The sequence below is a fragment of the Salmo trutta genome, chromosome 14, assembly GCF_901001165.1.
Source record: "Salmo trutta chromosome 14, fSalTru1.1, whole genome shotgun sequence".
NCBI lineage: Eukaryota > Metazoa > Chordata > Actinopteri > Salmoniformes > Salmonidae > Salmo > Salmo trutta.
Genome location: NC_042970.1, coordinates 26,934,303 through 26,955,594, shown reverse-complemented (window position 1 = coordinate 26,955,594; position 21,292 = coordinate 26,934,303). Strand labels below are relative to the sequence as shown.

General features: G+C 43.4%; 1 protein-coding gene across 13 annotated transcripts in view; it reads left to right on the top strand.

Annotated features, from left to right (window-relative positions):
- Nucleotides 1-21,292, top strand: part of LOC115207708 (eukaryotic translation initiation factor 4 gamma 3) — a 62,390-nt gene that overhangs the window by 3,828 nt on the left and 37,270 nt on the right. For 9 of the 13 annotated variants that reach the window (XM_029775114.1, XM_029775116.1, XM_029775107.1 and 6 more), the window contains exons 2-7: nt 12,928-13,000; nt 14,232-14,399; nt 17,102-17,194; nt 17,583-17,633; nt 17,828-17,860; nt 20,859-20,879. In XM_029775114.1, coding sequence (XP_029630974.1) covers nt 12,928-13,000; nt 14,232-14,399; nt 17,102-17,194; nt 17,583-17,633; nt 17,828-17,860; nt 20,859-20,879 — 439 coding nt within the window. Of the gene's footprint in view, nt 1-12,900; nt 13,001-14,231; nt 14,400-17,101; nt 17,195-17,582; nt 17,634-17,827; nt 17,861-20,858; nt 20,880-21,292 lie in introns of all 13 variants that reach the window. The other 4 variants (XM_029775113.1, XM_029775111.1, XM_029775109.1 and 1 more) reach the window with 4 other exon arrangements.

Below are 21,292 nucleotides of genomic sequence, written 5' to 3'. Positions count from 1 at the left end.
GGGAGGAGATGGGTTAAAGAAGGATTTTAAAGTAATGAGACAATGTAGAAATGGATTGTGTATGTGTGCAATTGAATGGGCAAGGCAAAAGATTAGCAGTGCATTCGGGAAAGGATTCAGACCCCTTGACTTTTTCTACATTTTGTTACGTTAGACTTATTCTAAAATGGATTCAAGTGTTTTTTTACCACTCAATCTACACACAATACCCCATAATGACAAAGTGAAAATACTTCTTTAGATATTTTTGCAAATGTATTAAATATACAGATGAAGTCAGAAGTTTACATACACTTAGGTTGGAATCATTAAAACTCATTTTTCAGCCACTCCACACATTTCTTCTTAACAAACTAGTTTTGGTAAGTCAGTTAGAATATCTACTGTGTGCACGACACAAGTAATTTTTCCAACAATGGTTTAGACTGATTATTTCACTTATAATTCACTGTATCACAATTCCAGTGGGTCAGACGTTAACATACACTAAGTTGACTGTGCCTTTAAACAGCTTGGAAAATTCCAGAAAATTATGTCATGGCTTTAGAAGCTTCTGATAGGCTAATTGACATAATTTGAGGCAATTGGAAGTTTTTCAAGGACTACCTTCAAACTCAGTGCCTCTTTGCTTGACATCATGGGAAAATCAAAAGAAATCAGCCAAGACAATGTTTTTTCTGAGGTCTTGGCTGACTTCTTTTGATTTCCCCATGATGTCAAGCAAAGAGGCACTGAGTTTAAAGGTAGGCCTTGAAATACATCCACAGGTACACCTCCAATTGACTCAAATGATGTCAATTAGCCTATCAGAAGCTTCTAAAGCATGACATCATTTTCTGGAATTTTCCAAGCTGTTTAAAGGCACAGTCAACTTAGTGTATGTAAACTTCTGACCCACTGGAATTGTGATATAGTGAAATAATCTTTCTGTAAACAATTGTTGTAAAAATTACTTGTGTCATGCACAAAGTAGATGTCCTAACCGACTTGCCAAAACTATAGTTTGTTAACAAGAAATTTGTGGAGTGGTTGAAAAATGAGTTTTAATGACTCCAACCTAAGTATATGTAAACTTCCGACTTCAACTGTATACAGTGCCTTTGGAAAGTATTCAGACCCCTTGACCTTCTCCACATATTGTTACGTTACAGCCTTATTCTAAAATTAATTGAAATAGATTTTTCCCCTCATCAATACACACACACAATATCCATATAGATTTTTTTTATTTTTATGTATTAAAAATAAAACACTGAAATCACATTTTACTTAAGTATTCAGGCCCTTTACTCAGTACTTTGAAGCACCGTTGGCAGTGATTACAGCCTTTGGAAGGACGCTACATGCTTGGCGCACCTATATTTGGGGAGTTTCTCCCATTCTTCTCTGTAGACCCTCTCAAGCTCTGTCAGGTTGGATGGGGAGCATCACTGTACAGCAAGTCTCTCCAGAGATGTTTGAGTACGGGCTCTGGCTGGGCCACTCAAGAACATTCAGAGACTTGTCCTGAAGCCACACCTGTGTTGTCTTGGTTGTTGTCCTGTTGGAAGGTGAACCTCAGTCTGAGGTCCTGAGCGCTCTGGAGCAGGTTTTCATCAAGGCTCTCTCTCTACTTTGCTCCGTTCATCTTTCCCTCGATCCTGACTAGTCTCCTAGTCCCTGCCGCTGAAAAACATCCCCACAGCATGATGCTGCCACCACCATGCTTCCCCGTAGGGATGGTGCTAGGTTTCCTGCAAACGTGATACTTGGCATTCAGGCCAAAGAGTTCAATCTTGGTTTCATCAGACCAGATAATCTTGTTTCTCATGGTCTGAGAGTCTTTAGGTGCCTTTTGTCAAACTCCAAGTGGGTTGTCATGTGCCTTTTCTGATGAGTGACTTCCGTCTGGCCACTCTTCCGAAAAGGCCTGATTGGTGGAGTGCTTCAGAGATGGTTGTCCTTCTGGAAGGTGCTCCCTTCTTCACAGAGGAACTCTGGAGCTCTGTCGGAGTGACCATCGGGTTCTTGGTCACCTCGCTGACCAAGGCCCTTCTCCCCTGATTACTCAGTTTGGCCGGGCAGCCGGCTCTAGGAAGAGTCTTGGTGGTTCCAAACTTCTTCCATTTAAGAATGATGAAGGTCACTGCTTTCTTAAGGACCTTCAATGCTGCAGAAATGTTTTGGTACCCTTTCCCAGATCTGTGCGTCGACACAACCCTGTTTTGGAGCTCTATGGACAATTCTTTCAACTTCATGGCTTGGTTTTGGCTCTGACATGCACTGTCAACTGTGACTTTTTTTATATAGACAGGTGTGTGCCGTTTCCAAATCATGTCCAATCAATTGAATTAACCACAGGTGGACTCCAATTAAGTTGTAGAAACATCTCAAGGATGATCACTGGAAACAGGATGCACCTGAGCTCAATTTCGAGTCTGTTTATTTTATTTCCTAACTTTTTTCTATTTAAATAAAATTACAGAAATGGCTGAACTTGTTTTCTATTTGTCATTGATTGGGAATTGTGTGTGTAGATTATTTTATTTTTATGAAATTGATTATATTTCTTTCCAAATTGGGGGGGACCTCATGAAAGTAATTCAGGAAGCAGGGATCTTTATCCAGGAGGGGATTGATTTGTCTTTGCTGTAACCAAGAAGCTTGATCTTGCAAGCTAACCACTTTGCTATGAAGTTAGCCAACCAAATGCATAGCTGGAGCCCTAATGTCAAGAATTTATTAACTTACAGTTGGTTATACAGTGAGGGGAAAAAGTATTTGATCCCCTGCTGATTTTGTACGTTTGCCCACTGACAAAGAAATGATCAGTCTATAATTTTAATGGTAGGTTTATTTGAACAGTGAGAGACAGAATAACAACAAAAACATCCAGAAAAACGCATGTCAAAAATGTTAAAATGATTTGCATTTTAATGAGGGAAAGAAGTATTTGACCCCCTCTCAATCAGAAAGATTTCTGGCTACCAGGTGTCTTTTAATAAACAGGTAACGAGCTGAGATTAGGAGCACACTCTTAAAGGGAGTGCTCCTAACCGCAGTTTGTTACCTGTATAAAAGACACCTGTCCACAGGAGCGAGCAATCAATCAGATTCCAAACTCGCCACCATGGCCAAGACCAAAGAGCTCTCCAAGGATGTCAGGGACAAGATTGTAGACCTACACAAGGCTGGAATGGGCTACAAGACCATCGCCAAGCAGCTTGGTGAGAAGGTGACAACAGTTGGTGTGATTATTCGCAAATGGAAGAAACACAAAAGAACTGTCAATCTCCCTCGGCCTGGGGCTCCATGCAAGATCTCACCTCGTGGAGTTGCAATGATCATGAGAACAGTGAGGAATCAGCCCAGAACTACACAGGAGGATCTTGTCAATGATCTCAAGGCAGCTGGGACCATAGTCACCAAGAAAGCAGTTGGTAACACACTACGCCGTGAAGGACTGAAATCCTGCAGTGCCCGCAAGGTCCCCCTGCTCAAGAAAGCACATACATGCCCGTCTGAAGTTTGTCCTCTGAATGATTCAGAGGACAACTGGGTGAAAGTGTTGTGGTCAGATGAGACCAAAATAGAGCTCTTTGGCATCAACTCAACTCGCCGTGTTTGGAGGAGAAGGAATGCTGCCTATGACCCCAAGAACACCATCCCCACCGTCAAACATGGAGGTAGAAACATTATGCTTTGGGGGTGTTTTTCTGCTAAGGGGACAGGACAACTTCACCGCATTAAAGGGACGATGGACGGGGCCATGTACCATCAAATCTTGGGTGAGAACCTCCTTCCCTCAGCCAGGGCATTGAAAATGGGTCGTGGATGGGTATTCCAGCATGACAATGACCCAAAACACACGGCCAAGGCAACAAAGGAGTGGCTCAAGAAGAAGCACATTAAGGTCCTGGAGTGGCCTAGCCAGTCTCCAGACCTTAATCCCATAGAAAATCTGTGGAGGGAGCTGAAGGTTCGAGTTGCCAAACGTCAGCCTCGAAACCTTAATGACTTGGAGAAAATCTGCAAAGATGAGTGGGACAAAAATCCCTCCTGAGATGTGTGCAAACCTGGTGGCCAACTACAAGAAACGTCTGACCTCTGATTGCCAACAAGGGTTTTGCCACCAAGTACTAAGTCATGTTTTGCAGAGGGGTCAAATACTTATTTCCCTCATTAAAATGCATATCATTTTATAACATTTTTGACGTGTTTTTCTGGATTTTTGTTGTTATTCTGTCTCTCACTGTTGAACTAAACCTACCATTAAGTTTATAGACTGATCATTTCTTTGTCAGTGGGCAAACGTACAAAATCAGCAGGGGATCAAATACTTTTTTCCCTCACTGTAAGCAGTGGCATAGCATGAGCTTTAGGGCACCTCAAACAAACAAACATACAAACAAATTGAAGGTGTTGAACATTTTCTAAATATCTCGGTATAATTTCTAAATACCTCGGCATACAGTGTATCGCACAAGCCTTCGTCAAACTTTGATGGTCCTTACTAAACACAGGAGACTTCTCGTTAAAATTACTGTCAAGTCAACCATACATTTTCTCAAGATCCTTGCTCCAAAATCGGCTAAAGCAGTCTGAATAAGCTAACTTCCTATGCATTGTCAGTAGTAACTGTAGTGAGAAGGCAGTCCCAGGCCATAGCAGACAGCGTCTTGAACCTTGTGTTTATTCAGTGCTGTGAGAACCTGGTCTGGTGGGACAACGGAACGGAGCACAGTGAAGGGGTGGTTTTGTGTCTGCACCATCTTGGCTGTCTCCAGTCACTTCCTGTTCCTTCACTCTGAACCCAGTGCACTCAGCCTCAGGTAGGCTATAGCTCCAGGCTGCTACAACTACAGACTGGGAGGGAGCCTCAGGGTTAGTCACTGTGCTATTAGATGGGTAGAGGAGAAGACGCTGTAGTAGATAAACTTAGCATATCAATTCTATAACAAGTAATTGTCTGATTCTTGTCATTGTAAAGTGTAATGAATTCTTAACTCTTGCAAGTGACTTCTTTTTCTTTGGGCATTCTGTGTAGTCTGGTGATTCAGAAGGTCATTTGAGATTTTTGTCCTGAATATGTTCTCACAGAAACACTTTTTTTTAGGTGATCTAATTTGTCTGCAGAACAGTCAAGTCAGCAGAAAATCCTATTTGACTTTCTAACACTGAACTACTCCCTTTCCTTTCTCTTATTCTATCAGCACCTTTCTCTCTCTCTCTCTCGTTCTCTCTCTCCCTCCTACATACACACTCCCCACATAAGTGGCTTTACATGATGATACAGGGACACAGTGGCTTTTCCCCCTTTGCTGGCTCTAAATGGGACTAGTCGGAGGGTCTTGGCTACTGTACGTTCAAAGGCAAAATAGGGATCGGGATAGGGTGCCGGGTATTGCCTGTAGCAGTGGCCCAAAATGATTGGTAATGAACTACTAGACTTGCAGAACCTAATGATCTGTATCAGAGCCTGGAAACCTGAACCTGTACTTGAGATGGGCTTAGGGGTTAGGTTACAGGTCTGGGCTGACCTGGTAGGAGGCAAAGGAGCAGAGGGACTTAGAGGGGTTGGTTTTTGTTAACATCAGTGTCTACTGAGCTGTGATAGGTGCCCTTCTATGCCCTTCACAGATCAGTGTTTTACATGTATGTAAAAAGGTTATTGTCTGGGGCAGACCAGGGTTTCCCTTCCCTACTTTCACTGTGTTCTGTCTGCTGCATCAAAACATGACATGTTTTCTAATGAAGTTGTAGCCTAGGTTGCTAAAGCTCACTTGTTATCCAGTCCCTACTGGCCACATGTAGCAATGAGCTGATTACCTGGCTGTGCATAATTGTACAGACATTCATTTTCTCTCATCTGATCCCTTGGCCTTTTGTAACTCTAATAGATGACATATTTTCCTCCGCTCTCGCTGCAGAAACTAAATGAAGCTCAGACTAATTACTAATTAGTGTGGTCAGCAACTCTCATGGCTGTAGCTGGTGCTTGCAGGGTTGAATGGGTGGTGTCAGTTAGGGCTGGCACAATTACAGTTAACCATATAAATGACGGTTATGGATGAAGACCGTCATGAAAATAAAATGACCCTCAACTGCAACACTACCTTTCAAAAGTTTGGGGTCACTTAGAAATGTCCTTGTTTTTGAAAGAAAAGCCCCCAAAAATAGTCAATTTTTAAAATGACATCAAATTGATCAGAAATACAGTGTAGACATTAATGTTGTAAATGACTATTGTAGCTGGAAATGGCTGTTTTTTTACTGGAATATCTACGTAGGCATTCAGAGGTCCATCATCAGCAACCATCCCTTCTTGTTCCAATGGCATGTTGTGTTAGCTAATCCAAGTTTATCATTTTAAAGGCTAATTGATCATTAGAAAACTCTTTTGCAATTGTTAGCACAGCTAAAAACTGTTGTCCTGATAAAAGAAGCAATAAAACTGGCCTTCTTTAGACTAGTTGAGTATCTGGAGCATCAGCATTTGTCGGTTTGATTACAGGCTCAAAATGGCCTGAAACAAAGACCTTGCTTCTGAAACTTGTTAGTCTATTCTTGTTCTGAGAAATGAAGGCTATTCCATGTGAGAAATTGCCAAGAAACTGAAGATCTCTTACAATGCTGTGTACTACTCCCTTCACAGAACAGCGCAAACTGGCTCTAACCAGAATAGAAAGAGTAGGAGGCCCCGGTGCACAACTGAGCAAGAGGACAAGTACATTAGTGTGTCTGGTTTGAGAAACAGACGCCTAACAAGACCTCAACTGGCAACTTCATTAAATAGTACCTGCAAAACACCAGTCTCAAGACCTCAACTGGCAACTTCATTAAATTGTACCCGCAAAACACCAGTCTCAACGTCAACAGTGAAGAGGTGACTCCAGGATGCTGGCCTTCTAGGCAGAGTCTGTTTGGATGAACATGGATGAACTTTTTACAACGTGATTAAACTTTTTTCTCCTTGCTGAAACAAGCAAGGTGTTGTAGCAAGCAAGTCTTCTGGGACTGCAGTCATTTGGCTGACCAGTAACCGTCATCTAAAATGCAATGACCATCACAGCCCTAGTGCCAGTGTCTCTGAGGGTAATATGTGGGTATGCATTTAATTATAAGACCCAGTGGAATTGGGCTTGTATAACAAAATATGGTAGCTAAAAAAATATGGCCTTTAACAGTTCAAATTTTATTGGTCACATACATATGGTCAGCAGATGTTATTGCGAGTGTAGCGAAATGCTTATGTTTCTAGATCAGACATTACCTGTTAGTGCAGCAGTATCTAACAGGTAATATCTAACAATTCCACAACAAAACCTAATACACACTATCTAGTAAAGGAATGGGATGAGAATATATGTCTAAAATATATGGATGAGCAGTGACAGAGTGGGTAAGATGCAATAGATAGTGACGGATACAGTATATACATATGAGATGAGTAATGCGAGATATGTAAACATTGTTAAAGTGGCATTATTAAAGTGACTAGTGTTCCATTTATTAAAGTGGCCAATGATATCAAGTCTGTAGGTAGGCAGCCGCCTGTCTGTGCTAGTGGTGGCTGTTTAACAATCTGATGGCCTTGAGATTGAAAAACAGCTTCTATCTCTCTGTCCCAGCTTTGATGCACCTGTACTGACCTCACCTTCTGGATGATAGTGGGGTGAACAGGTAGTGGCTCGGGTGGTTATTGTCCTTGATGATCTTTTTTGCCTTCCTGTGACATCAGGTGTTGTATGTGTCCTGGCGGTAGGGCTGGGTGGTATACCATATTTAACTATATACCGGTATTTATGCACGGACCGGTTTGGGTTTTTACTTTACTTTCTTTAATGGTATTTTTAATGTTTGGTTTGTTAAATGTGATACGCTGTGTGTAACGTCCATTTTTATAGTTTACTCCGCTACTTGAGTCATCCCTCTCCACACTCTTATCTCCATGCCGCTTTCCACATAGACCTAGTCCCACCCCCTGTCACTCAAGGAGCATTTGTTGCTTGACCACAAGACACTTGCGTTCAGTCTGCATGGTCAATGCAGCACATGCAACAATGTTGATGACAATGATGTTTTCACTTTGATCTTAATATAAATCCACATGCGTTCTATAATTACAATATTAGTTTGTGTTTCTTACATCTGCAAACAGCTAGTTTGTATTTTCTTAGCAAGTTAAGCTAAATTGTGTTAGCCACAAATCGCTAGTCAGCTGGCTAGCTAGCTAACTAGCTAATAAAAAAAGTACTGAGTCAGAGCAAACGTAGCTAGCTAATACAGCCTGATACAAGTACTGGTGGAGGCATAAATCAGCATGTTGTTTGTGGAACAGTATTTTCTAAATCAAAGAGGAAAAGGTGAAGCATGAGTATGTTGGCTATATGAATAAAGATTTAATGTAGCCAAAGATTATAGGGTTCCCTAGGAAACACTAAACATCACTTTGGTTCTCACCCTGTCACAATAACTCGTCCATGGCATTTTCAGTCGTCATGACAAACAACACTGTATTCAAAGTGCCTACTATTATTTATATTCTAACTAGAATTCTATTAAACATTCTATTTCCATGATTCCAAAAGTTCACCCGTGTTTTGTTCTAAATTGCAATTGCAACATTTGGTTAAAAATAAGGCCTAGTATTTTTGCCCATATCGTGGCAGTGTGGAAATGATCTCAAATGAGTGCTGGTAATGCTGGAAATTATTTTCGTTTGAAGTTGAATTGAACAGAATTGAACAGTATAAAACAATCAGAATGGAGAAAGACCCATTGAAATCATTTAGAATATATGTGTTGCCACCCTAGGGTCACACACTACTTATAAAGAAAATGTACAACTTTTATTAATCAAAAACATAAAATACTGTCAAATTTGAAAAATACCATGCTATGATATTTTGGCCATATCGCCCAGCCCTACCTGGAGGGCAGGTAGTTTGCCCCCGGGGATGCGTTGTGCAGACCGCACCACCCTCTGGAGAGCCCTGTGGTTGTGGGTGGTGCAGTTGCCGTACCAGGCGGTGATACAGCTCGACAGGCTGCTCTCAATTGTGCACCTGTAAAAGTTAGTGAGGGTTTTCGGTTCAAGCCAAATTTCTTCAGCCTCCTGAGGTTGAAGAGGCGCTGTCTATGTGCGTGAACCATTTCAGTTTGTCGGTGATATGTACAGTACACAGAGGAACTTAAAACTTTCCACCTTCTCCACTACTGTCCCTTCGATGTTGATAGGAGGGTGCTCCCTTTTCTGTTTCCTGAAGTCCACGATCATCTCCTTTGTTTTGCTGACATTGAGTGAGAGGTTATTTTCCTGACACCACACTCCGAGGACCCTCACCTCCTCCCAGTAGACCGTCTCGTCGTTGTTGGTAATCAAGCCTACCACTCTAGTGTCGTCTGCAAACTTGATGATTGAGTTGGAGGCGTTCATGGCCACGCAGTCATGGGTGAACAGGGAGTACAGGAGAGGGCTGAGCACACACACCCTTGTGGGGCCCCAGTGTTGAGGGTCAGCAAAGTGGAGATGTTGTTTCCTACCTTCACCATCTGGAGGTGGCCGTCGAAGTCCAGGACCCAATTGCACAGGGCGGGGGTCTAGACCCAGGGTCTCAAGCTTAAATTTGAGTTTGGAGGGTACTATGCTGTTGAATGCTGAGCTGTAGTCAATGAACAGCATTCTTACATAGGTATTCCTCTTGTCCAGATGCGATTGGGCAGTGTGATGGAGATTGCATCGTCTGTGAACCTAATGGGGCGTAAGCAAATTGACGTGGGTCTAGGGGCACAGGTAAGGTAGAGGTGATATGGTCCTTGACTAGTCTCTCAAAGCACTTCATGATGACAGAATTGAGTGCTACGGGGGCGATAGTCCATTTAGTCCAGCTGCCTTAGCTTTCTTGGGAACATATTTGTGTTAACAAAATCTTGCTTTGCACATGCGAAGGGATTTGGTTAGGCAATTCATCACTACATAGCAATTGCAGGAATCAGATCAAATTGTAATTCCAGTAAGAGTCATGTGGTCCCTCCTGCCAAATCCCTGGTGGTGTCAGCTGTCTCGTCTCATCTGATCATTTTCCCATCTGCCGTTGCGTGGCCTGCTAACCTCTGACCCCTGGAGGAAACATCCTTGCTGCCTGCGACTCAGATTCCCTTATTGTTACTACCTCCTTCCCTCCAGCCCTTCACACACACACACACCACACAAGACCGCACCGCATCAGGATTCACTCCTGTCTGTTTTATCCCTAGACTGTGGCTACAGCTATCACCCTGCCCATGTTAAAGGTTAGTGAAGTCACACTCACAGTAGGGATCTCCACTCGGACTCTTTTTGTTTGTTTTGGCTTTATTTAGTAGCTCCAAGTGTCTATTTTATTTTTTTATACTGTATTTTCCCTTCCACATGGGCTATTAATACCCTACGGAGACTGTAGCGCAGTGTCGTTTTTTTTGTCACAAAAGGGGCGGCTCATTGTGCGCTGTGACATTCTCTATACTCGGTACCACATGAAAATGTAACGTGCCATATCATTCCTTGCATAGCCATGGGGGCTTGGTTGTGTAGGCAATTAAACTCGCTTGGTTCCTTAATCTGATCTATAGGCTATACATCAAAGTAGCCTATTTTGCATTGATAAGTAAATATAATCTCTGTGACTGTTCAAATAATAAACCAAACAACATTGTAGCCTTATTAGAATCCCCCCAAAAGGTATTTTGTTTAGAATAAATAACTATTTATTCCAGGCTATTGGTAAAAACAACTGCGAGAGATGTGCTTTTGTGACCAAAACAGGATGACATTCTAGTTTTTAAATACATTGAAGCAGCATACCAAATTGGCATAATGTTGTAGGTTACACCGGCCAGTATACAAATATTTGCCAGGGCATTTTATTTAATTCTAAATCTGATTATTTCACATGTGGGAATGTGCTGATATGGGAAGCTAATCAACTTCAAAATAACCTAAAATTTCAAGATTGCTGTCTCGGTTTAGATTGACATTAAATAAGCAGCCTATTTTGCATTGATAACCAAATATAATCTCAGCGACTGTTCAAACAGTAAACCAAACAACATTGTAGCCTTACTAGAATCCCCCAAAAAGGTATATTGTTTAGAAGTGATGCATTTATTCTAGCCTATTTGGAAACTTAAACAGATTTTGTTTTTGTTCTTCTCTTTTTTTACATTATATTTTTAAATATGAGAGTGAATACATTGAAGCAGCATATCAAATTGGCATAATGTTGTAGGTTACATCGGCAAATATAAATATATTTGCCAGGGCATATTATTTCATTATACATCAGATTATTTCACATGGTGATGTGGGAAGCTAAAAGGCTACATCGTTTGCAGTGTTTAGCCAACTTGCTAGCAAGGGAAGACATTTACATTTTAGTCATTTAGCAGATGCTCTTATCCAGAGCGACTTAGTTTGCATTCATCTTTAAAATAGCAAGGAGGGACAACCACATCAGTCATAGTAAGTACATTTTACCTCAATAAAGAAGCTATTTTGTTAACACATGTGAATCCGGTGACGCATCTGGCAACGTGACTTAGACTTCAACAAGACAAGAGACTTTGAATTTGCTTTCACAACAAAAGACAAGATGACAAGAACCTCTGTCGCCCCGTTGTGAATGCTGCTATTTGGGAGTCTGGACCTGCGAGGTATCATGATACCAAAAGGTGCACGTTACTCTAAACAATCTGACTCCACACAGTACACGCGTAGATCTGCACGAGTTAAGTGTGGAAACCTATAGCAGAACCTCGTTATGCTGTGTAGCTGCTGTCTCCAGTTCCACTGTTATAAAACGTATTGGGAGGAGTGTTGGTTTTGGCGGGAGGCCAGGGGAGACAGGGCCCCTGCAGGCAAGGAAAGAGTGGGGGAGAGGGGTTGAGGGGAGGAGGGCGGGATTTGGGGAATGACTAAAAAGTGTCAGAGAAAGAAGAAAGCCAGGCGTTCTATTTCCCTGAAATCATGTGACCAGTGTGTGTGCCTCTAAGACCCAACAAACTGCCTGAGCAGGTTACTGAGCTCTTCTATCTGTCTGGCATTTCCCCTCTCCCTCTTTTCATCCTCCTCATCACTCCATCATAGCAGTCATTGATGAAATCAGTTTATTTGTTACATGAACAGGATACAGGGTGTAAACGGTACAGTGAAATGCTTACTTGCAAGGTCTCAACAGTGCAGTACACTTGATCAAAATATTAACAAATGAGTAATAAAAAGTAGTGATGTTGGAAATATATACACAATAAGAATATACTGTGAAATTTGCAAAAGTGAATGCAACCTGATAAAAATCAGTCATGACCCATGATCACATGGTAACAACCCTATCAGGAAATAGAAAGACCGGGCTGTCCCTGGTTAAGGGGCTCTAAGTCAAATAGGCCTAGATGTGAGACAGTACATTTCAGGAGTTTATTTTCAGCTGTCATGATTGACCTATTAAGTTAGTAATAGATTCTAAAATTAACTTTGAAATTGGTACCTTGAGTAAAATGGGAATGGGCCATCTGGAACATGATCATTCCTAGAGTAGGAGTTTTGGAAATCCATGTTGGGATTTCCCTTTGACACATACACGCTCCCTGGTAAAGGTACACAGTGTACTCTTGGAGATGAGGCTTTAGGGAGGGGGGGCCAGCAGTGTCGGGATGGGGAAACATTGGCTAAAAACCTGCTAAAGGAACTAGAGAACAAAGATGTGATAAACTTGCCATGTTTGAATTGAAAGACTTTTTAATGTTTTTGCAAGATTTATTAGCCGTCAACTGTTTAGAACAGTGCATTAATGTCCCAAAGCATGTGAATGTGTGCTGCTGTTGAGGTTGTTGATGCCCCCACCTTTTACCCGTTTTGGCCTTAAGTTGACACTTTTTCAGAATTTTCCTTAATATGACGCGTCCCAGGTTCTCTCGGGTTCAGCCATCCCTGGATGACCGCATCTTCCCCACACAGCCCGGTGTCGCTGCCGTCTATAGCGTGAGTACATACCCTGCACCACACACACACATTCCTACTGCACCACAGACACATGCTCATACCACACACACTAGTTGTGAACCTCACAAGCATACCTCAACCACATCTCACAGGTCTGACGCACAGACGTCTGTTTAGTTCTGACATAAAATCTAGAAAACGAACGCCGTGTGTGTGTGTGGTGTGTAATGTTGCGTATGTGTAATGTATGACAGAAACGGATGGGAGATCACTTCTCAACCTGACCTCAGCCTGCTGCTGGAAAGATGTGGCTGTCACCTCAGGGGCCCACTGCAATATAGTGATTCATAATAACCGTCAGCATCATCCCCCACCTACCCCCTGCTGTGTGTGTGTGTGTGTTGCCCTCACTTCACCACCCTTCTTGGGGTCGGTTAGCGGTCTGGAAGGCTCTGCTCTGCTGCTGAGGAGAGGGATGCTTTCTGGACTCTCCCTCCCCCACCCCGACTGTCACATTGCCTGTCAGTGGAGTCAGTCACTGGCAGAGACTCCTCCTCCTGGCAACAGAAGTCAGATTAGCTGCTTTATCCTGGGTCAACCAGGGGAAATGGGCCACACAGGGAGATGCTAGGGAGAATAAACCAGTGTTAAGAGAAAAACAGTGATGTTGTCGTACAACAAACAGAAGAGTGTTGCCTCTACCGTACAGAGGCTTCTGTGCAGAAGCAGCAGCGATGTAGGCACCACAAAGCCCAGGGGAGCAGAGGTGGGCTGGCCGGCCTGCCTGCTGCCTGCATTATCTGCTGTGCCAGGCTTGCTGCAGCAGCAACACCTGCAGTGGGTTACAGCTCACAGTACAGTGGCAGGGCATGGGGATAGTACAGCACAAAGCACACTGCAAAGGGACAGACAGGGCAGCACTCCACAGCCAGGGCAGAGCCTGATTCTGCACAGCGGGGCACAACACACTTCATGTCCAGCATAGGTCTGCTCCTCTGCACAAAGACAGACCGGGGTTAATCCCTGCTTTAGCACCTTATTTACATTCCTCAGCAGCAGGACCTGCGGAATCCTGTGCGTGTGTGACTGTGAACATTCCCTGGGTGATGCTTTGCCAAAATTATACCGCTTCAACACACTAACAAATACCGGATATCATTTAACTCGACGCACACACACAAGCATATACCCTCTATCTGCCTATGTCTTCAGTGACTCCATTTCATTTTGGAATCATCTGATGTCCTCTATCTTGCTCTGTGTGCTGTAGGTACCGAGGCACCCTGGTCCTCCCTACACAGCTCACGACTACACAAAGGGACACCCTAACTTAGCGGGCACGCCGCCAGGACATGCCCACTCGCAGGCGCTCTCTCAGGTATCATTACCCACAGCTTCCCCATATCGCTACCCTAAGGGCTGGGAGGCAGGCGGAGTGGTGAGTGTAGCCGAGTCTCCGCCGTCATCCTCTCTGTGTCTGACCATTGGTCTGTCCATCCGTCTGCCTGCCTCTGTGTTTGTCTGTATTTCGCTCTCTCTCTAACATCTATCAAAATTACTGTTGCAGCGTGCTTCTTGTATGAGTTTAATGAATTAAATACACTGAGTGCCTGTTGATTGGTCGGAGGTTGTGTTTTTGTATCTCTATATGTCCTGTACTGTTTGTCAATAGTCCAAGAGAAGCACATTTGTCTTAATGATCTGAATTCCACAGGACATCAGCAACTTCGACTGCTGCGGTGCTCTCTTATTTTCTCTGCTCTCCATAAGAGGCTGCTAAAGGGGTCATCAATTTGTCACTGAGACAGCAAGTCAATTACATTGCCTTTTGCTGTGATTTGCTAGTTTCTCCTACTGCCTTGGAAGTGCACACGTGTGTGTGTATATATACATACATACACACACACACACACACACACACACACACACACACACACACACACACACTTGGTTGCAATTCCAGAATGAGTCAGCCTTTGCAGAAGGTGTGTGTTGAAAGGGTTCCCATGACCCTGTGTGTTCACCATGGTCCCCCCAGCCCACACATTGCCTCGGCCTGAAGGAGCTGCTCTCTCTGGCCTAATAAGTGTCTGCAGCCGGTGGCACAACTGTAATTATCCCAGCTATATAGCCACACCACCAGCCACTCATGAGGGCAAGAAGTGCTGCTTTAATTCCCTACGATGCACACATGAAGTGATGCGACACAAGGGCTGGTGTTATAAAATCTCCTTGGAGATGTACAGTCGTGGCCAAAAGTTTTGAGAATGACACAAATATTATTTTTCACAAAGTCTGCTGCCTCAGTCTGTATGATGGCAATTTGCATATACTCCAGAATGTTATGAAAAGTGATCAGATGAATTGCAATTAATTGCGAAGTCCCTCTTTGCCATGCAAATGAACTGAATCCCCCAAAAACATTTCCACTGCATTTCAGCCCTGCCACAACAGGTCCGGCTGCCATGTCAGTGATTCTCTCGTTAACACAGGTGTGAGTGTTGACGAGGACAAGGCTGGAGATCACTCTGTTATGCTGATTGAGTTTGAATAACAGACTGGAAGCTTCAAAAGGAGGGTGGTGCTTGGAATCATTGTTCTTCCTCTGTCAACCATGATTACCTGCAAGGAAACACGTGCTGTCATCATTGCTTTCCACAAAAAGGGCTTCACAGGCAAGGATATTGCTGCCAGTAAGATTGCACCTAAATCAACCACTTATCAGATCATCAAGAACTTCAAGGAGAGCGGTTCAATTGTTGTGAAGAAGGCTTCAGGGCGCCCAAGAAAGCTCGTCTCCTGAAGTTGATTCAGCTGCGGGATCGGGGCACCACCAGTACAGAGCTTGCTCAGGAATGGCAGCAGGCAGGTGTGAGTGCATCTGCACGCACAGTGATGCGAATACTTTTGGAGGATGTCCTGGTGTCAAGAAGGGCAGCAAAGAAGCCACTTTTCTCTCCAGGACAAATATCAGGGACAGACTGATATTCTGCAATAGGTACAGGGATTGGACTGCTGAGGACTGGGGTAGTCATTTTCTCTGAATCCCCTTTCTGATTGTTTGGGGCATCTAGGAAAAAAGCTTGTCCAGAGAAGACAAGGTGAGCGCTACCATCAGTCCTGTGTCATGCCAACAGTAAAGCATCCTGAGACCATTCATATGTGGGGTTGCTTCTCAGCCAAGGGAGTGGGCTCACTCACAATTTTGCCTAAGAACACAGCCATGAATAAAGAATGGCAACAACACATCCTCCGAGAGCAACTTCTCCCAGCCATCCAGGAACAGTTTGGTGACGAACAATGCCTTTTCCAGCATGATGGAGCATCTTGCCATAAGGCAAAAGTGATAACTAAGTGGCTCGGGGAACAAAACATTCATATTTTGGGTCCATGGCCAGGAAACATCCCAGACCTTAATCCCATTGAGAACTTGTGGTCAATCCTCAAGAGGCGGGTGGACAAACTAAAACCCACAAATTCTGACAAACTCCAAGCATTGATTATGCAAGAATGGCCTGCCATCAGTCAGAATGTGGCCCAGAAGTTAATTGACAGCATGCCAGGGTGGATTGCAGAGGTCTTGAAAAAGAAGGGTCAACACTGCAAATATTGACTCTTTGCATCAACTTCATGTAATTGTCAATAAAATCCTTTGACACTTATGAAACGCTTGTAATTATACTTCGGTATTCCATAGTAACATCTGACAATATCTAAAGACAATGACGGAGCAAACTTTGTGGAAATTAATATTTGTGTCATTCTCAAAACTATTGGCCACGACTGTAGTCTAGCACAAGATATCCCCATATTTAGCTCTCAGTGCTAACCCCTGCAGAAAGTACCAGATAGGCTTTGACATTAGTTAAACACTGAACAAGACCAGACTACTACTGTAGATTTGCCATGCTAATAACACTGTCCGTTATTCTCCATTGCTGAGGAGAGCAACAGTTTGGTTGGTCTAAATAATTGTGAACTCAGGTAAAATGCCCAAACCTCATGAGTCATCCAATCTCTTCTTAGCTTGTTCTTAACTACCGTTTTCCATCTCTCTTCCCTTTTTCTGTCCTAAATATGTCCCCCTCTCTCTTTCCTTTCCTCTCTTTCCTACATCCCTCTGTCCCTCCCCTATGACAGTCTCCATACACCACTGGACAAAATACTGGCTCAGCACCTCTAGTGTACTCTCCTCAGACGCAGCAAATGAACACGCAACCGCAGAGTCGCCCGGTAAGTGCCTGTTCTCTCTCTGCGTCATTTGTATGTATTATGACTGGTGTGCTTTGGGAAACCCAGACAGATCATGTTTCGTTTTGATTGGCCTGGAGGGGTACGGTGTCGTCTGAGGTAGTGATTGACATGTTCTGGGTTCAGTAATGATAAGTCCTGATGACGTGTCTGTCAGGCAGTCCTCTTCACACTCTCTGGCATCTGCTGTGTCTAAGATGCTTTCCAGTCTTGAGTTATCTAATAGTTGTTGATAATCATTCCTGTAAATGTTGTAATCATTTTGTGTTACCTAATTTTAGAATGTCATAATGCATTTATTCAGTGTGCCAATGACTTTAAGATGATATACTTAAAGTATTGTACTGTTCTATCTGCACTTTCAATGTAGTCATCCATGCCCAGCCCCAGCCCCAGCCCCCCTGTCATGTGGAACCACCAGGTCTGCATCATCTCCTCTAATGGCAGTAAACATGACAACGTGGCAGCTCTACTGCTCTCTGTGGTTTTGTATTACCGTGCCTCAGTGTTCCCCTCATTGTTCATCTTGTCTCTTTGTTACTGTCCTCCTCTCTCTGCTTTGCCATCGCTGCCTCACACTCTTTCTGCCGGACCTCACACCTTCTCCCCCATCAGTTTGCGACGGGCCCTCGACCAACCCACCATCAGGTAACTTACCCCATTTCGTCTGTCCTCGTTTGTTTTCCCTCAGCTAGAGCTGCTTAGTGCACTTTACCACACTACTGTTATTGGTTGGCAAAGAGCTTCTGCTCTCAGTGGAAATAGGCCCTGTTTATATAGGATGTGTCCCTTAAGTCAGAGTTTCCCAACTCCATTCCTCAAGTACATTTTGGCTTCCCCGTAGATTACATAGATCAAACGGCGATGGAGTATGTTGCCACTGCGCAATGAGAATAGCCTATGCAGCTGCCAACACCTCAAACATGTTGACACATTTACGCCGACGTGACCCCAGTATTCCTACCACCGGAGCAAGACAGAAATGCCCCAAAAAAACTCTGCATTCAAGCATCCCTTCTCAGCTGATTCAGACCGGGCCAAAGGAATTACAATTGAGAGAGGTATGTTTATAGCAACGGAAATGCGCCCCTTCTCGTGGTTGAGAAGAATAGGGGTTTCAACACTTCGTGAAAGTGCTCGAACCACGTTATAAACTTTGCCCTCTCGCACCCATTTCAGTAAATAGGCATTACCCGCTCTATATAAGCAAGCTAAACCCGAAGTTGTCAATGAATTGGCCAATGCGCCCCCTGTGTTGACTTACTACAGATGGATGGACCTCCAGGGCTACACAGAGATACTTAACCATGACAGCCCATCACTTTACCCCGGACTGGGAAATGAGAAGTACCGCGCTACAGACATGCTCCGTTTGAGTGCCACACAAGTGTGTGTATTTTTCTCTTTGTAAGAATACATTATAGCATAGGCCTATACAATATCAGAGCCATGTTTATTCATTGACAACTTTGGGTTTAACTTGCTTATATAGAGCGGGTACTGCCTGATTTCACATGCATATTGCACATTATTTTATTGTTGGTGAGTAATTGTGTGTTTTCATTTAAGAAAATACAAGGTGTTGGTATTCCCGATTTGTGCTCTTATCAGGCATTATGACTCATGATCATGTATGGAATCAGGAATAACAGTAGGTTGTATTTTCTTAAATAAACAAAAAATTAACTACAGGAACTTTTGCATTTCATTTTCCCGCTGTACCGAAACCGAACTGTCACCCCTAAACCGCAATGCGTACCGAACCGTGGGTTTGGTGAACCATTACACCCCTAGTGTTAGGGGTACTTGAGGACAGGAGTTGGGAAACACTGCCCTAAGTTAATGAGAATATATGGCTCCCCTTCCCGCCTGCTTTCCACCCAGGCATGCAACAGTCTGATTGTGTTTGTCAACAACCATTCTCTAGATTTTTGCCACGTTGTTGTTAAAGGCATATCCAAGAAGACCGTTGCCTGTCCGCCAGTCGCACAACGATGCTAGATGTTTGCCATACTATAGTGATGACTATCTTTTATTCTCATGTTGTGGACTTGCTAGTTAAACTGTTGATCAGACTTAGTGTCAACAAGTGTGGTACTATTAGTACTGCGCCAACATTTTGGAAATATCTTGTGCTGTTTTCTGACATTGGCATGCATTATGTTCTTGATTCTTCTTCTTTTAAAGAGGGTTGAACTTCATTTAGATGCTTCATATGAATGTGATTGCATGTTTTGTTTGTGAATTGTGTGTGTGTGTGTGTGTGTGTGTGTGTGTGTGAAGCATAGCTATGTGATTGCTGAGATGATCCTGGGCACAGAAACGGAGCCCGTAGAGCCTTCCTGGTGTCTCCCTGTCTGAGAAGCAGATGCCATTTAAAGACACTGGGTCCCACAGGCAGACAGGCACCCCCACCCCGTCCATAACTTGTTGTCCAACATTCTCACCTTCTGGATCATTCTGTGTTGGCCATTTTGACAGACTATTAATAGTCAGCCTCCTATGTCAGTCAGGCTCAGTTTATCTGAATCTGAACTGTTTACTGGCACAGAGTACACAGTACATGCCCTGTCACATACTGGCTCTGCTCTGTGCTGGCACTGGCCTCTCTTGTGCCGCCACGGAAGTGGAGTCGGAAAGCAGATGAAGCAGAACTAAAGGGCTATTATACGGCCAGAGAAAATGGGCCTTGTCTCTGATATAAATTGCAATCCCCACACACACAAATGGTTACATAGTGATCTCATTCAGACTTCTCAGTATTACTCTTGATTTCTCTTTTCTAAAGTCACTTCAGTCTTTTGCTCTTTATTGCGCTTTAAGAATGCAAACCAAGAGGTCAGACATAAGGATAAAGTTGTTGTTTGGTTGGACACCATTAGTTGTAGCCTATATCTCCACTTTAGAGACATCCAAGTAAATTGTATCAGTATTGTTTTTGAGCTGGTGTTTACTGTGAGCAGTTTTCTTCCAGTTTTTCTAGTAAGAGTTAAAATTCAGCCATGGAATGGTCAGATATTCGCATCAACATTTTGCATCTTGCATTAACATTTAACTTGCGCAATTGAGGCCATGTCATCGTGCTCTGTTTGAAATGAGCAGAGCTATCATTGTTGGCACTCCCTGATACTAACAACAAGCTCATGTCTGCCAGCCAAAGTGGAGCAAAATCCTAGTTGGTCTACCGTGCATGTTGCCAGAGCAAAGCAAACTGAAAGGGAAGAAAAAGGAGCGTTCCCATCAGGATTGACTCGGACTTCCGCCTCCCTCTCTCTGTCTTTACTCTGTGGTGTTGGGAATAATACTGCGGTCACACCTGGTGAGCATGGCTGAATTTAGTCCTAGGTGAATGGTAGCAGCTAGATAGACAGAGCTCTGTGATGTCACAACTCCAGAGGGTAGGTCCTGGCTCGCAGCGTTCCACACCCTGTCTGTGTTACTAAGTCATTGCTGTCGGCTCCTCACTGGGACTGAGAACTACCCAGTTGGCAAAAGGGCCCACCGGCTGCATAATGTTGCTGTGTGTGTGTGTGTGTGTGTGTGTGTGTGTGTGTGTGTTGTGAATGATTGCCCGCTGTGTTGGGCTCCACACTCATCAGTACAGTCTCCCATTGGCTTTTCTCTCTTTCTTGCTTCAATATTCAAGGGAGGATTCAGGCCCATCCAGGTAATAATGACTCTTATCATAACTCTCTGCAGATGCATGGCATGAGGAACACTCTTACCTACCACCTACTGGTCCTAACCCCTAACATTTAACCTTTAACCCCAGAGCACTCCTGTGGCCATCATCTTCACTACATTTTTCTAAGTAGAAAACGCCTCTCCCCCAACATAACAATCTAAGACCACCACACTCACGCTCATGTTCTCTCTTTTTAACAAACAAAACCTTTTTTAATAATTCTATCATTTTCATCCATTCTTCTTTCCTCATCTTTGCTAAGTTTGGATGAACTGCATGCAGAATATTAGAACTGTTAACTCTTCCTTTTAGAGCTGATAACTTTTCCTCCCCCCATTTTATTTATTTTTTGTTGTAATTTTTACCCCCCTTTTTCTCCCCAATTTCATGATAAC